This window comes from Phacochoerus africanus, chromosome 3 (assembly GCF_016906955.1).
Source record: "Phacochoerus africanus isolate WHEZ1 chromosome 3, ROS_Pafr_v1, whole genome shotgun sequence".
Taxonomy (NCBI): Eukaryota; Metazoa; Chordata; class Mammalia; order Artiodactyla; family Suidae; genus Phacochoerus; species Phacochoerus africanus.
The window spans coordinates 174,586,169-174,603,350 of NC_062546.1; the positions used below are offsets into that span (position 1 = coordinate 174,586,169).

At 47.9% G+C, this 17,182-nt stretch overlaps 1 protein-coding gene across 1 annotated transcript in view; it reads left to right on the top strand.

Annotated features, from left to right (window-relative positions):
* The window catches only part of NRP2 (neuropilin 2), a 119,278-nt gene that overhangs the window by 72,588 nt on the left and 29,508 nt on the right, over nucleotides 1-17,182 (top strand). Inside the window, 4 exon segments of the mRNA XM_047773305.1 lie at nucleotides 10,841-11,056; nucleotides 11,059-11,102; nucleotides 12,902-12,998; nucleotides 14,149-14,169. Of these exon segments, the coding sequence (XP_047629261.1) occupies nucleotides 10,841-11,056; nucleotides 11,059-11,102; nucleotides 12,902-12,998; nucleotides 14,149-14,169 (378 nt within the window).

A 17,182-nucleotide genomic window follows, 5' to 3' on the forward strand; every position in this document is an offset into this window, starting at 1 on the left:
TGATCATATGTTGCCTGACTAGAGAATGAAAGGAGGGAGGGACCTCCCCTTCTGGAGAGTCCCCCAGAGCTGCTCTGCTGCCCCTCACCCCAAAGACTGGCCATGTCCCCTGTCCCCAGGGGATGGCAGTGGGACAGACGCTGGGAGAGCTCTGCGGGCCGCCTCCTGACACAGCCTGCGTTCACTTTCCCGGAGGGTCACAGCGTCTGCTCTAGAGAAAAACATTTTCATATTTCAAGTGTTTATCTCTTCAGCATTTGAGTGCTCAGAGAGATTAATATCTGAAGATCACCACGGCCTCGGGCAACAGGAGAGAACACTTACCCTCATCCCAGCCTTAATCACCCTCCCCCTCCTCGTTCACTGCAATAATGTTTAATTAATATAATGAGCCTCCTGCACGTTGGAAAAAAAAAATACTTATTTTTATAACCCAGCCTGGATTTTTTCATTTCATTTCCTCTCCTTTGAGACTTGGCCCAATTAATTGCTTGTTTTCCCAACCCCCACTTTTGATCTGAACATAAAGAAGGTTTGTGGGGTATGTGCGTGTGTGTGTGTTTGCATAGCATTTATATGTGTGTGTTGTGAGTTGTGTGTGTGTGTTTGTGTTTCTCTCTCAAGGTATTTGTGGGTTTGCATATGGGCATATGTTGTGATTTTATGTGTAGATGCGTGTTTATAAATACGTATACTCATGTGTTTGGTTTACATGCATGTGTGAATCTGTGTGTGTTTGTGTCTGCGTTTGCGTGCGAATCTATGTGTATGTGTTTGGGTATGTCCGCATGTTTGTGTTTGAGTGTGTTTGTGGTTTCTGCGTGTGGTGTGTGCTCACACTTGCGTGTGCATAGTGCATGTAAGGGGGAAGTTCGGCAAAGGCGCTTTGGGCAAAGAGATGTAAATGATAGAGCAAGAGAGGGTTTACTGCTCCTTATTCAGCATCCATCCTCAGCACCTTTCTAAAAATTCGGCCTCCTCTCTTACACTCTTCTGAGCAGATTTTCTCTAAGAATGCCTGAGGTCAGCCCTGTCCAGGCTCCAAGGCTACCAATTAGCAAGTGACACTTTGGGGAGAGCTTAAGTTACTCTCCTTTGACACGTCCCCCTGCCCCCTCCTCGCCCAGCCCTCACCCTCACCTGATGCCCCGTCGTGGCCCCCGGCTACTGGCTGGGAACCCTCATCCTTGCCCTCATTCTCCTTGATTCATTACACCCTGCGGTTTGGGAGCGCTTTTCAGAGCAATCTCACAGGACGGGCAGAGGTCCAACCTTTGGCTGGCTGGCTGGCTGGCTGGCTGGCTGACTGGGGACAGAAAGAAAATCGGGGCCAGGAGGAACGGCTAGATCTAATGGTGTTTCTCCCTTAAGACATCCAGAAAGAAAATAATTATTTTCCCCTTCCAGAGGAAGCCCTGAAGTTTGGGAAAGTGGCACTTAGACGCTGCCTCCAGAAAACAAAATCATAATATTGTTCTCAGAGCCCTTCCGTCCATCCTCTGATGGTTTCAAAGATCATTCATGATATTTCCCATGTTCCTTCTCCTTACAAAATATGATCCTGGGCTTTAAGCAGGAGGGGACAGAAAGCCCTTTCTGTTCAGGGTGGTCCTTTCTTCCTCAAAAAAAAAAAAAAATGGGGGCCCTGAGGGGAGCAGTTGGGAGAAAGGAAACAGCTGTGCTTGGCTAGGGGCAGGGCAAATGCTAATGGGTTCAGAGTCTCAGGACCTTCCAAGTCAAACCTGAAAGCCGCTGTGTCACCCACACTTCACCACTCCGCAAAGAGGAGACCATCTCTGCTCTTTACGAGACGTGTGCCCTGTGTTTATCCCCTTATTAGATAGATAAACAGACATAATTACCCTTAAGAAAGGAGGTGTCTCCCTCAAGTGTGGAGGGAGAAGGGAGGAAAGAAGAAAGGAAATAGCCATGTTGAAATTTCATACACAGGCTATTTGATTAGAAGTGTCTGTGGGAAACTACTTGCATTCCTGAGATGTTTTCTGATTTAGTTCTTTTCTCGTGTTTTGTTTTTTTCTTTTCCTTTTAAGTAAGCAATTAGTTCTGTTCTTTGGGCTGGTGGTAATGGTTGCTTAAGGCTGAACAAGACACCCACTGGTTTATTCCACTGTTTTTGTTTTTCAAGATAGTCTTTCAAGACACTCGGAATTTCTTTTTTTAGCTTTTTGCTTGTGGCTTAGAGGCTTGGAGTGTGTTCATACCAGCCCCTGGGGACCCTGTGCCGAATTCACTGACCCCTGGTGGTTGGGGGTGGGGCCAGTACTATGACCTCCGAGAAGGTACTTTGCCTTTGCTCTGTAATGACAATGACACAGGAAATGTCTTCCCTAGTGAAAGCCCCTGTACCTCCTATGGATATTCTCAAGTGCATTGCACAGAAACAGAATTTGAGGAAGATCAGACTGAGGTCTTTAAGAAACAAGGCAAAACCTCCTTGAGATGCTATGGTGAGCCTGTGTGTCTAGAGCTGCCCTGTTTTAGTACGGTAGCTGCGAGCCATAAGTGGCTATTTTAATTTTAATGAATTAAAATTTAATATAGATAGGAGTTCCCCTTGTGGCTCAGGGGGTAACAAATCTGACAAGTATCCATGGGGATGTGGGTTCAATCCCTAGCCTCACTGAGTGGGTTAAGGATCCGGCGTTGCCGTGAGCCGTGGTGTAGGTCACAGACACGGCTTGGATCCCACATTGCTGTGGCTGTGGTGTAGGCCGGAAGCAACAGCTCTGATTCGACGCCTAGCCTGGGAACTTCCATATGCCATGGGTGCAGCCCTAAAAAGCAAATAAATAAATAAATAAAATTAAATGCAGATAAAATGTCAGTTCCTCTAGCACACCAGCCATGTGCCAAGGACACAGTACCCACTCTGTGTGGGACGGCGCAGATAGAGAAGGCGCCACCGTCACAGGATGCTGTCTTGGTCAGCCCAGCTGGAGCACCTTTTGGCATGAACTTAAGAGTAACTTCCAGGGCCCTTACTGATGCTGTTGCTCCTTGGTTGGGTGTAAACCTAAAGGCAGATAATTAGGGGGATGGATGTGCCTTCTCTCTGATCCCTTGGTGAGTGTGTTCAGTGGCTGGTAGTGTTGTCACTGTGTCATTCCACCTTAGTGAGCAGCCATAGGAAAGTAGGCAAGTTACATAGCATTAGACAGTCCAGGAGCTATTTCAGTCCATCAAAAAGAATAAATACTAAGTAATATCAATAATCGTTACCATTATGATCATCATCATCAAGAATGAGACAGCCTAGAGACAGAGGGCATGATGCCAGGTCAGTTTCAGAATCTGCAAGTGTAGAGTCGCCCCTAAATAGGTGTTTTTTGGTATATTTCTTGTCCTCATGAAGTATGATTACGGTATTACTTCAACAACTTCCAGTCATGGAAGTGATACAAAGAAAACAGGCCAAGGCTATTTGGAATGGTATGCCTTTATCAAAGGCCAGAGCTTTGGCTGACTAGCATGTATGTGTATGTTGGATTGAGAAACCAGAACCTTTACTCTGGATTCAAAAGCAGGTCCGAGTGAGAGTAAGTCAAGACTACAATGTTCTGAAATAGCCAAATTTTACAACTGGCGGCTGTTGCATTCAGATGTAAGTGGTAGGCCTGCTGACTTCTTCAAGGGCTATGTGCATGAAGATCGGGCCACTGACTAAACCCCACGAGTGGAGGACCAGAGCTGTGATTCCCTGGGGGACATACACACAAGAGGATCAAGTGCGGGTGGGCATGGTGTATAGATGGTCACAAAGAAATGAAAGAAAATAATTGATGACTCAACTTGCTTACAATGCACTTGAGTTGGGGTGGTGAGTTCACAATGGTTCTGTGAATTAAGAGGAAATTCTCTGTTCTCAAAAGACCTTCCTCATAGATGGGACTGATGGTGGCAGACGCCCCAGACACTGGTTAGCATTAGCTTGAACTGCCTTCAGAAAGAGGTTGCTGTGGCTTGGCCGGGGCACAACCACAACGAATGCAGATGGGAACTTCCCAGGCTTAGACCATGCTAGATAATTAAAGACCAGGAACAGCTTGGCTAAAAGAAAGCCAGTATTCCGAATAACTTCAGCTGGAAGAAGAAAGCATAGAGGCCCTTTTTGAAGGAAAGGAGGAAGGAAAACCTCTCTGGCTTTGTAGAAAGACAGCAGCAGAGAGGAGAAGCCATTATTCATTTTTTTTCTCAAAGTCATAACTGGTGGAGTGTGTAGCTTGATAGTGAAGGGGCAGAGGGATAACAAGACTGACTCCACTGCAAACCGCCATGAAAGCTGACGTACCCCTAAAACAGCTCTAGGTAGACTCCTGCAAAGCCCAGACCTGAAATCCCAAATGGCCACAAAATGGTCAATTGTAAACCTTGAGAACATCCTGCTAGGTTCATCCAAAGTCAATGTTTCCTTTAACCAGTTGTTAATTTAAGGACCTTCGCAGAGATAGGCTGACCTTGGGAGGCCAGCCGAGGGGCTGACTCATGTTTTAAGCATGACCTATACAAAGAGACTTGGTCTCCTGCAGCACTAAATATTCTTTCAGATGGCTGTTCTAGTAGGAGGGCAAGGTGTTAGCCAGGAGATGTGTGTGTTGGACAGATGGTGTGTTTGGCTTCGCGATAGCCAGGGGATCAGATTGGTGATTTATCGCAGGGTTTGGTTGAGGTGTCGGCACAACTGATTCCATTGCTGTTGGGCCAGAAGCAGGTCACGTGATCCCCCGACACTCAGGCAGCTGAAGCCAGATGTGGTTGTAAATCGCCAGGTGAAATGTCAGGAGACCCTTTCTAGAGACAGCAGCCGGTTAAGACGCCCAAATGACCTTGTCCTCTGCACTTCCTCTCTGCCCTTTTCAACTCCTGTTGTTCATTCCCTTGCGATTTGCTTTCCCTGTGTCCTGGGCAACAACAGATGTTTTGAGTCAGGGTCTCAGCAAAGTGCCTCCCAAGTAGGGCAGGTCCAGCAGGAAAGGGATCGTATCTCTGGGATGTATTTTCTTCCTTCTCTTTCTGTGACTAAATGTATTTCCTCTGCCTTGTTTTTGCTGCTGTTGTTGTTGGAAGCTCTCCCTTGCTGACAGTACTGCCATGGGCAACAAGAACAGGACAGCCTCCAGGGCTGGTTCTTAGTCAGTCAGTTGCCATTCGGGGGGACCTCCTAACAATCCAGAGGGCTTTTCCCCTAAAGTCTAAGCAGTCCAGTAAAGCAGCCTGCCCGTGCCATGTCGACCCTTTGCTCTATCAAGTAATCAACAGCCACTGTTGGCGTAAAACTTCCCCTGTGTTTGGCAGTGGTGAGCCATACGTTAGAATATTCCAGAAGAACAAATGTCATGGATAGCACAGTGCTTCTCTCACAGCACAGTTGGGGGGACCATGTCTTAAAAGAACTGAAGCACTTGGTGTGAAGGCGGGTCAGTGGCCATAACCAAAGGCCTGAAAAGTGGACATTCACAGAGACAAGGGTTGTGTTTCCTGAGGAAGCAAAGACCAGGGTCTTAATTCTTCATGAGTGAAAATGTTTCTAAGTCAGAGGACAAAGATTGGCTGCGCTCCATCAGGAAGAGGAGGGGGACAGCAGGAAAGCTGAAAACTGAATTTAAGAAATTTTGGACAGTTAGGGCTGTGACCCAGAAAATACATTGCTGACTTACTTGGTTTCTGGAAGCTCCTTTTCTGGAGAATTTAAAGCAAAGGGTGAACGGCTATTCTGGGGATGTGTTCAGCGTGGTTCCTCAGGGCAGCAGGGCTGGCCCCATCTCGATGATCTTTTGAGGTCCTACTCTTATTCCAGAATATGTATTATTTGGAGTTCCCGTCGTGGCGCAGCAGAAATGAATCTGATTGGGAACCATGAGGTTGCGGGTTCAATTCCTGGCCTCGCTCAGTGGGTTAAGGATCCGGCGTTGCCGTGAACTGTGGTGTAGGTCGCAGATACAGCTCGGATCTGGTGTTGCTGTGGCTGTGGCATAGGCCAGCGGCTATAGTTCCAATTGGACCCCTAGCCTGGGAACCTCCGTATGCCATGGGTGAGGCCCTAAAAAAGACCAAAAAAAAAAAAGTATGTATTATTTTATTTCATCTACTGTAGATTGACCCAAAAGATATGGTAAAACCGTGCTGGTGTACAACTTGGGGCTGGCTGGTTTCTGGAGTTAGGATGGATTTGGGAACCATCTCATTTCAGAGAACATCTTTACCATCCTTGAGCCAAACGTTACTTCCTTTGAGTCTTAGATTGGTCTTCTGGGTTATTGGTGCTCTTTTGACTTTTTTTTCTTAAAAAAAAAAAACAAAAAACAAAAAACAAAAAAGCAAGCACTGGAGGCAGTGTGTTTAGTAATTGTAGTAGAAATACAGGTCATAGCTTTTACGGAGCTTCTTCTGTGTGTCCCTGTTCCCATGTGAAGCACTTTACAGGGCTCTTTCCATTTACCCCTCCTTACAACCCTATCGGTATGACTGTTATTCTACCCATTTTGCAGATGGGAAGACTGAGGCTTTAAGAGATGAGCGAGCATTAGGATTCTAGCCCAGAAAGAAGCGAGGCTTTGGCGATTTTATTCAAGCCACGGATCCCACTCGCATCATTCTCTGGGCATCTGTGACTTCAGCTCTCAGAGCCTCCTTTTTCTTTGTGGTAAAAGCAGAGAACGTAATACTTAGTTCACAGGGAAGACTACATAAGGCACCAAAGCCCCTGGTGTGAGCGCCAGCACCTCGAGGTGCTCCGTGGACGTCAGTTCTCATGCCCCCGCTCTTCCTCTCCCTCTCCCTGGGCTTTTCCTGGCCAATGCCATTCCTTCATGATGTCCTGCTTCTAATCAGTCCTTTCTCAGTGACAGGCAGGGACATTTTGCAGCTCAGCGTCCCTCTGACTGATGTCTACGGCTAATTCCTTAAATTTACATATCATCTTTCTTCCCTCGAGCTCATAGCACTTAACAGACAAGTGGGGCACAAATGATTTAGCTAAGTGAAATTCGGAGGCCTGCTTGTCTTGAGATTCTGCAAACTAGTGGATTAGCTCAGATGTCAGCACTGAATTATGATCCTTCAGCTGCTCGTGCTTAGCACGCCACCAGCATTAACTCCCTGGTCTTCCAGGGGTCCTTTAAATCATGCACAGCGATTATCATCTTATTGTGAGAGAGAGAGGAGAGCAGAGAGGAAAGTGGGGGGAAAAGGGGGGGGGGTCCACTCAAGCCCCTGGGGGGGAGGCCGTCTGTGAAACCTTTGGCCTAAGCATGCCTGAAGTTTCAGCAACAGGACGGGTAAATAAGACAGACCCGGATAAAATCCAGCCGGCTGGGCTCTTTGCACCTCCACACACATTTTACTTACTAAATTCTAACCATTATGCTATGATTCCCCTGCTGCTTAAGAATGTAAATTCACACAAGTGACAGTATTTCTGCCAAGCAATTTTCAGGCAGCCACTGGGTCTTATTTGTGAAACTGTGAAGGAAGAAGGCTGAATAATGTCTCCGAAATCTGGTTTCCTCTGTGTGTGAGGTGGAAACAGTCAAAGCTTGGAAATGACTGGGGCGCGGGAGCTTTGGGGGGGCTTCTCACGGGCGGTTCAGTGGACTCGATGCTTCTATGGGTCACCCTGTTTGGTTGTAGGTATAGTCCCTTTGCCAAAGTTATTGTGCATTTGTATTTATACATATTCACATTTCAGTATCGATGTTTCTTAAGAAAAGTCTGGGAAAAAAAAAAAGGGCCTCTGAAAAGGGCCTTGGCTCAGGAGAATGGGCAGGAACTGTGAAGAGATTATGTGAACCTGAGGGATTACCAGAGGCTAGCCGACTTCCCCTCTGATCTTGCTTCCAACAGACAGCCTCATCGCATCCCTTTATACATGTGTGTGTCATTCATTCACGGGAACAAAATTTCCTTGAGTAGTGGCGTATATCTGTCACTGTCAAGGGGCAGAAAGAGCATTAACCCTTCTATGTGTAAGACCAGGTCGTTAGGGTCTAACGGGGGCAATAAGAAAGACACACTGAACAAGTTAAGTTACAGAACGAGGCAGCAGGTGGTTACCTGCTGAAACGCATGCACAAGGGCCTCAAGTCTTTTCAAAAACAAGGTAAAATCAGTGGTACAGCAGGTGAATGCTCGAGGTGTTGAGAAGTGAATTAATGTTGAAATATGCCAGCATGGTTAGGAGTTCCCATCGTGGCTCAGTGGTTAACGAACCCAACTAGTAACCATGAGGTTGTGGGTTCAATCCCTGGCCCGGTTCAGTGGATTTAAGACCTGGCCTTGCTGTGAGCTGTGGTGTAGGTTGCAGACATGGCTCTCGGATCCCACGTTGCTGTGGCTGTGGCGTAGGCCGGTAGCCACAGCTCTGATTCGACCCCTGGCCTGGGAACCTCCATATGCTGCAGGTGCAGCCCTAAAAAGACAAAAAAATAAAAGAAGAAATGGGCCAGCATGGTTAGGAGAAGAACCCACTGAGGAAATGGGGTAGGTGGAGGTGGGGGTGATGGGGTGGGGATGGTGGAGAATTACCGGTGAGAGGAGAAAGGGGAACAACGCCCAGTAGAGAAGCCGTTTTGCTTTGAATAGAGTGTGATTGATTGCAAGGACTTGGGACGAAGAACTGGGGGCACAGCTGTGGTGAGGGGCCTACTGTGTGAAGGTGGGGAAACCCGAAGTCAAGGCCAGCCCTGCTGCTCTCTAGTCACTCCACCTTGGACAAGCCACTTGAACCTTTCTGAGCCTCCGTTTCTGCATCCTGTGCAAAAATTAATAAGATCTAGCTCATAAGCATATAGCAATGATTAAATTATGAGTGCATATCAACATGCTTTGTAACCTGTACAGCATTATGCAAATATGACTTACAATTATTATCATTAATAGCGGTAGTAATGAGATCTGATAGGAGAGCAGAGGTGTGGAAGATCTTTGAGTATCTGGTTGTGGCACCAGTGTCTCCTCCCTCAGCAGATCACCATCATTAAAATTCCCTGCTGTAGACAGCTGCCTGCTGATCTGTGCTGACTTTGGCCTTGAAGAGGTCCCATGTTGTGGGGGGTTAGACCAATGTGCTTCTGGATGGTTAAGGAGACACAAACTAGAATCCCTAAACTGGTCTAATTTGACTCCAGGGGCAGGTAGCTTCTAGAGCAATAGTCCTGGAGAATCTAACCCGAATGGGCTTCAGGGAGACGGGGAAGAGGAAAAGAGGGGGTCAGGAGGAGGGGAGGAAGGAGCTCCTCCTGGGCCATTGATGGGAAGACTGTCACAGACTCCGCTCTCACTAGAAAGATGACATCAGCAGGAATAACAACAGCAAACCAGTGGTCCAGGTGCACCCTGTTGATTCTGGGCTCTGGAGTCCTCGCCTCTCCTTCCCTGGCAGGCCCAGTATGTTCACCACAGTCCCTGGGGAGGAAGAAAACGCTGTACAGAGTCTCAGATTAACATGATCTTGAGGTGCCTGATGTGCTGTGGAGGTGGCGCAGAAGTGCCCCCGCCGTCTTGCAGAAGTGTTCAACAGAAGATGTTTCAGGGCCAAAAGGAGGCAGTGAGGTTTTCTCCTCAAAGGCCATCTTATTCTCTGGGCAAGTGGCCGCCATGCTCCTCCCTGAGCTGGATTTGCTGGTACAAGTCCCCACACCTATGTCTACAAGGCATGGGGCCTGCCAGCAGGAATAGGAACTCGGTCTCCCACAGAGTACTGATGTATGTAAAAGCTAATCAGGAGTTCCCATCATGGCGCAGGGGAAACGAATCCCACTAGGAACCATGAGGTTGCGGGTTTGATCCCTGGCCTCGCTCAGTGGGTTAAGGATCCGGCATGGCTGTGTTGTAGGTTGCAGACACAGCTCAGATCTGGCATTTGCTGTGGCTGTGGCATAGGCTGGTAGCTACAACTCTGATTGGACCCCTAGCCTGGGGACCTCCATGTGCCATGGGTGCGGCCCTTAAAAAAAAAAAAATCAGAAATAAATAAATAAAATCTAATCAGCCGAAAGATATGTTCTTCAAACAACATTTGTCTGGGTGAAAGCTTAATTTCCCAGTATGTGTATGTTCTCTGCTAAACCCATAGCCTTTGTTAGTGATGATGACAGCACCTCTCTCACTGGGGCTGCGTTTGCCTGGCTCTCTAAGAAAGGCCAATGCAGGGAAGCGGGAGTGAGGAACAGGCCGCCTGAATCACCCCTCCTCAGCCACCATTCCCTCAGCCACCATTCCTCGTTCTGCTCGAAGTTCGATGCTGGGCTTCCAGTTGCATTTACTAGGGCCAGGCATCATCTAGTAGCACTGCTGGAGACAGAAGGTTTTAAATGTCTTCCATTTGGACAGCGCCCAGCCAAGATTATAAAGGCTTGAAGCATAAACCACCTGGCCAGAATCATCCTCTAGTCTAGCAGCCACTTCATCCCCTTCTTATTCAGTTCATGAGAGTGCACTGGCCCTCTGGGTAAACCATGGATGAATAAAACGTGGGTCTGGCCTTCCTCTCAAAATCTAGGGGGGAAAGACAAGCACAAATAAACCAGTCAAGACATAAAGGCCAATGACGCCCACCGGCTGCCATATGTAAAAAGCACAAAAGCAGCAAAGCAGGGAAATAGGCAGGGGGTACCTACTTGATGCAATACTCAAGAAAGGGCTTCAAGCGGATGCAGCGTTCGAATCAAGGCTCTGAAGGAGCCTTAAAAGTGGGACACACACGTCCATGAATAAACAAAAGACACCCAAACTCTCCCAGCTTTCGGCCACATGGGCCACAACTGCCAACTGGTGTCTCCAGGCATTTACCAGGAACCTCTGTTTGGGTTTGTGTCCCCCGCAGATGACCGGAATTTCTTGCGGCTGCAGAGTGATGGCCGGAGAGAGGGCCAGTACGCGCGGCTCATCAGCCCGCCCGTCCACCTGCCCAGGAGCCCCGTGTGCATGGAGTTTCAGTACCAAGCCACGGGCGGCCGCGGGGTGGCGCTGCAGGTGGTGCGCGAGGCCAGCCAGGAGAGCAAGCTCCTCTGGGTCATCCGCGAGGACCAGGGCGGCGAGTGGAACACGGGCGGATCATCTTGCCCAGCTACGACATGGAGTACCAGGTGGGGTGGCGACCCGAGACGATACGGAGATCCAAGGGGATCGTTGTGATCTGTATTTCAGTATTTCAAAGGGCCGTGCCCATTCATCATTAGGGAACGCGGTTAAGCGCCGCTGTTTTCATTGTGTTTCTCACGTTACCATGGCAACTAAATGACACTCTTATTTGTTATTCAGAATGTGCCTATCTCTACCCCCAGACTAGCTTCTTTGTTCCTCTTATTGCCTTTTATATTGCTGAAATCTTCTCCAACAAATGTTTCTTCTCTCCATTTTATTTTAGATTGCTACCAGGTAGGCTGACAAAGGGACACAGAAGCCAGGGAAACAAACACAAACAAACCCTCCACACGCAAGGGAAGAGGCCTGTGGAGCCCCTCAGACTCCCAGGAGGAGGAGAGGGGAGCAGCCTCCTAGCCCTGGCCCAGCGAGTGTGAACACGAAAAGGGGAGGGTAGCTGTTTGTGCTCAGGGGCCAGCAGACCAGAGCGACTCCTAAGTGAGTGGTTTTCTCTCCCACCAGCTCCAGGAGCTGAGTTCTATTATCTCTGACCCCACAGAGCAAGAGACCGAGGCACAGATGGGGACACGCAGCTGTGGCTGAAACTTGGGTAGGAGTAGGCACGCTGTGGAAGAGGTGACTGAGAACCAGCCAAAGCATTAACCTGCTCCTCCCCAGACGAGAAGCAGCAACAGATGGCTGGTGAGGCGGCCAACTGCTCGCTCAGCTTGCCAGAGGACGTGTGCTCTCGTTTGCGGAGAGAACCCGGGGAGGGCGAGAGTGAGGGCTGCCTGGAGACCACAGAGCAGAGGGGCTCCGTGTGCAGCCTGCAGTCCTGCTCGCTCGCCCGGACCCCTAAGGCATCCTGAGCTCCTCCCCGCCCCCACCCGCCTTCCCATTCAAATGCAATCTCCTGTGTTCAGAGCTCTGTATTGTCAGCACCTGTTGGCATGTTGTTTTTTTACATTTTTTATTTTTTATTTTTATCTTTTTTTATTACTCAATGGATTTATTACATTTATAGTTGTACAATGATGATCACAATCCAATTTTAGAGGATTTCCATCCCACGCCCCCAACACATCCCCCCACCCCCTCACCCCCCCAAACTGCCTCCTTTGGAAATCAAGTTTTTTCAGCATCTGTGAGTCAGTATCTGTTCTCCTGTTGGCATTTTTGTCTCACAGAAAGGTGGTGAGATTCTCCAGGCAGGGCGTTTGTAACTGTCCTGGTGCCTGGCACATAGGAGGCACTCAGTAAACTAGTGGGGAGGGAAAGACACTTCCCTTCTAGTTGTAATAATGGAGCCACAAGCCAGCGTTACCCCCGAAAGCGAATCAAACCTGTCTACTGCATTTCTTCCCTTCCCCCGTCCTGCTCAAGTCCTCTGAGTTTCCAAATGCCTGGATTGGGCATTTGAAAGATTCATGAGGGAAAAACATCAACAGCAGCTACGGAAATTCCAGCTCTCCTTTAAGCATGCTCTGATTGTGGTCCTTTTAGTCAATACCTCCTAATTACTGGACAACAATATCCATCACTTTCATACGTGTATATACACACATACATATGTATATATATCTATATTAATCCCTTCAAATATGCCTTTAATTTGAACCAACTCTTTTTAAATTAAGATTTCAAGCGCCATGGCCATGTGGTCCACAGATGTGTACCAGGTGCAGTAACACACACATATGCACACACACCTTAAGCTGCAGTTAACAGAAAATTGGAAATCATTGCACTGTTCGGGCCAGCAAGCTCCGTTAACCATGACTCTTTTTCTTCTGGCTTCTAGATTGTGTTCGAGGGAGTTATCGGAAAAGGACGTTCAGGAGAAATTGCCATTGATGACATTCGGATAAGCACCGATGTCCCGCTGGAGAACTGTATGGGTACGTGAATATCTGCCTCTTCGTGGCTCTTCCAAGGGCTGGGATGTATGAGAGGAGACTGCACATCATTTTCAAACACAGCTGTTACCCAGTGGGTGGGGCAGTGCCAGTCTGTGCAGGAGGCCAGGGGGGAATGCAGCTGTGTCTTAGGCTGCATTCAGGACGGGAGAGGTGTGAGATGAGGGGAGGGCTTCTGTCCCCACTCCCATTCCGAAATAGACATGCACTAAGGATATGGAGATTCAGGGTGCCAAGACCCCATCATCAGGCTCCAGCTTTTAGCAAAAAAAATGCTAGAGGACAAGAGCAACTGCCAGTCAGAATTACATGCTGGAAAGGTTTGATGGATTTAATGGAAGCCTTTGCTGGTGAGCAAAAATAGTACATACGTTATATCAGAGTGATAACACAATTACCCAAGTCGTTCTTTTACATGAATGAATGGCAGGGCAAACTATGGCATGTAGTGTCAGAGTTTCGATCTTGCTTTGAAGCTAATAACTCTAATGCCTAAGGTCCCAAAGTTGTAGGATTAAACGTTGCATGTCAGGTGACCAGCACGGGAAGGACACTGTCACCTTGGGCAGAAGTGCTGAGCAGCCAGCCCACCTGAGATGCATGTATTTCACCTAGTTCACCCCAAGGGCCATCTCCCATCAGAGCCATGGACATTCCCCAAAGCAAGAGGGAATCCTGAGAAGGAAGGAGACCGACTTCCAGTCTGCAGAGTGACTGTAATAACTCACCAAGTGCTTTTCTTGGCACTTGGGTCCCGGGTGTGTGTGGGGCTGATGATATCAGAAGCACCTGGGACCACCCTAGTCCCTTCAGGCAGCTCTGCAGGCCGGGCATCTAAAAGTAATCCAGGCTCTGAGAAAGTAATCAGTGGTAAGTGACTGATTACAATGCTTCAGGGACCCATTATGCTATAAAGGACTTTTTGTTCCCAAGCAACTTTGAGAATCTTTTCCCCACCCACCTGGCCTCCATGATAATGATGTGTTGGACATGGTCTAGAGCCTGTAGAGAACCTGGGATCCTTTCCATGGGGTAGGACAAAAAAGCTCGAGGAAACTCCTCTTCATCATACCCCGTGTTCACCTTCTTTCTTCCCCTTATCTAACTCGTTTTCTTCTGTTTCTTTTTCCAGAACCCATCTCAGCTTTTGCAGGTGAGAATTTTAAAGGTAAAAAAAAATTTTTTTGTAATAAATTTCTGCATGCCTTTTCCTTCCCCCCAAGTGATGTGAATGTCGTGGAGGCAATAAACCTCCAAAGTTGACAAAGCTTTTAAGAGAAAATAGATGCCACCTTTTTCACCGCTAGATGGCGCCAACAACACCTGTAGAGGCGGGGAAAGGCGGATTGAGATCCTCACTGTCTCTTGTTTAATTAAAGTTTAGAAACCTATAATAGAGACAAATAGGTTACAGATAAACCTTTCAGCCTCGCATTGTCCAACAGAGAGCAATGAGGCTGAAAATGCATGAGTGGTGAGAATGGAGAGGCTGTGGGGAGACGGAACAACAAAAAAAAACATCAGTAGTAAATTAAAAGTGAAATGAGGTGGCAATGATTTATTTTTGCCCAAAGATGCTTTCTTTCCAGTTACAGGGTAGCAAGGCAGCGGTCTCAATTAACCCTCGGGGAGGTACACTGGCGGGCAGTTGTGTGAGGGACGAAAGTTGGGGGGAAAACACAGGAATGATAATCCTAAGGAGGAAAAGCTGCAGAATTCAGGAGCTGGTGTCTGATAAAAGGAAGAAGGAAGCACATTTGGTGACTGGAGTTAAAGCTCTTGAAACACAGGACTGAGCCACAGAAAAGGGCATTTCTCCCTAAGAGAGTAAAAGAGAGAGCAGAGCAAAGAGAGAGGAATGTAGGATGCTTGCCTTGTCCCGAGAGAGAAGAAAGACCACCAAGCTTGGGGGTGCTAATGTCTGTCCTGCTTAAGGCAGCAGATTCCACGTCTCGCCCTCTTTGCAGTCCTCTTCATTGACACCCAGGTTCCAAGGCTAAGCATTTAGAAGCCCCTTAGGAATTCCTGTTGTGCCTCAGCACATTGAGAACCTGACATGGTGTCTGTGAGGATGCAGGTTCGATCCCTGACCTCCCCACCAGTGGGTCAAGCATCCGGCATTGCCACAAGCTGCAGCGTAGATCACAGATGCGGCTTGGATCTGGTGTTGCCATGGCTGTGGCCTAGGCCTCAGCTGCTGCTCCGATTGGACCCCTAGCTCAGGAACTTCCATGTGCTGCAGGTTCGGTCCTAAAAAGAAAAAAGATGCCCCTCTATAAGTGCTTCACTGGAGTTGGCCTGGGCACACTCAGAGACACTCACCCTCACCTAATGACGGAACCTATTTTATGCAAACAATCGTGAGGGTTACGGTGCCCTGTTTGTATTGGCTGGCCTTAACGCCCCAGGTGGCAGCATTTCAGAGATAAGGAAAGTCATTTTTATATCTGAAGTCTAGACTCGTCGTCTTCACCCTCATTAATCTGTCCAGCTCCTGCCTAGAAAGAGATGAATTCCTGGTTTGCCACCTAGCTGCGTGCGCTCCCTGACTCCAAATCATCTTGTCCAATTTGCCACTCATCACCCACAGCTCTAAGTCTGTAGATGAGGAGGAGGAATGGGGAATGACAGACTTACACTGAATATCTTCTCTTTCTTTCTCACTGCCACCCACCCTGCCACCCGCCTCCCTGGACCCCACCCCTTCTCCCCATTGCACCTTTGAAAGTATTAAGAGTCTTCATGTGCCTGTGTTGGTGCTCTTTGGGTGTGAGATTTATGTTAATGCAAGTCTAAAGTATTGAAAGGAAGGCTAAGATCAAAAGCGAACGGCTTGGATTACAGTTGAAATTCAAGTTCTAACCTTCAGGACCCAAGGTAATGTTGATGCTGGGAAAGTGAGACCTGCTTATGTGGTTTCACGTGACTTTTACTGATTGTTGAGACTCAAAGCTCGCAGGAAAGGCTGGTTAGAGGCTGACAGCCACCGCTGCAGACACTATGCTGCGTGAGCACGCACGTCTGGGTCCATGATGGACAAGTGAGGTGGCTAAGCACTTTGCTTCTGTAAGAGAATAAACAAACCAGGGCACATGTGCTATCCTGGAGGCTGTGTTTACTGTGAAGCTTCACAGGCCAGTCATATTCTCTTGTAAAAAATATATAAATGAAATATCCTCAGAGCTGCAGTGCTCACTTAGCCAAAATAAACACAGGGCTTAGGGACTTGAAGGTAAGAATTTCCAGTGCACTCCCAACGGGCTGGTTTGGGGGTTAAGCAAAGGCAGTACACAGTGGCATGGATTGGCCCGTGGCTGTTGTCTTGGGAAATAACGAGCATCTTTGGAAGGAGGAACCAAGTCATGGGGAGCAGAGACTCGGCCGAGGAGTGGAGAGCAGGATGGGAATGGAGAATGGCCCGTTGTGATCACACGGGCAAGTGTGACATGAAACTCTGACTTGGCAGCCAGATGAACCCGGGGAGGAGGCTTCTATCAGGCTGAGGCCCCTCTGACTTCAGCGCGCTCCCTTGTGTTTTGACTTGAGCGAAGCCTTCCATTTGGGAGAGGAGCGAGGACCCTTGGCTTTATCTCATCTAGTGACCGCCCCTGGCAGCGGCAGCCCTCTCTTGGGGGGAGCGTGGATGCCTTGGGGATTAAATAGGTCTTTTCACGCAAAAAAAAAAAAAAGAGAGAGAGAGAAACAGAGAAATCAGGTTTGGACAAGCAGGATATGCAGAGTTAATGGTGAAACACTATTAACAACAGGCACATGCATTGTTAGAATGGTTTGGTTTTGTATTTTGGGATTTTTTTTTTTTCTTTAATGTGGGTTGTTTTTCTTTTCATTGTAAATTAATCATGAGACAGAAGCAATCTTATTCTTCAGAAGAGGCCAGTGTGTACTAGATAAATCTTCAAGGAAATGCAATAAAAGTGGCCTCTAGACCAGGTCTTATTAAATAATCCTGATCTTTTCTATTTTGAAGTGCCTTTCGTTTTCTGCCTTTTACTCGTTTCTTGCCATGAGACATTTTCTTTTTATTCAAATCCCCTTGTGGTTTCTGCTTGGTGGGGATACTTTGACTGTGTACTGGGGTATGAGTCAGGAGTGATGAGAAACAAGCCACGGCGAAGAAGAGAGCTGTGTAGAGAAGGGACAAGGAA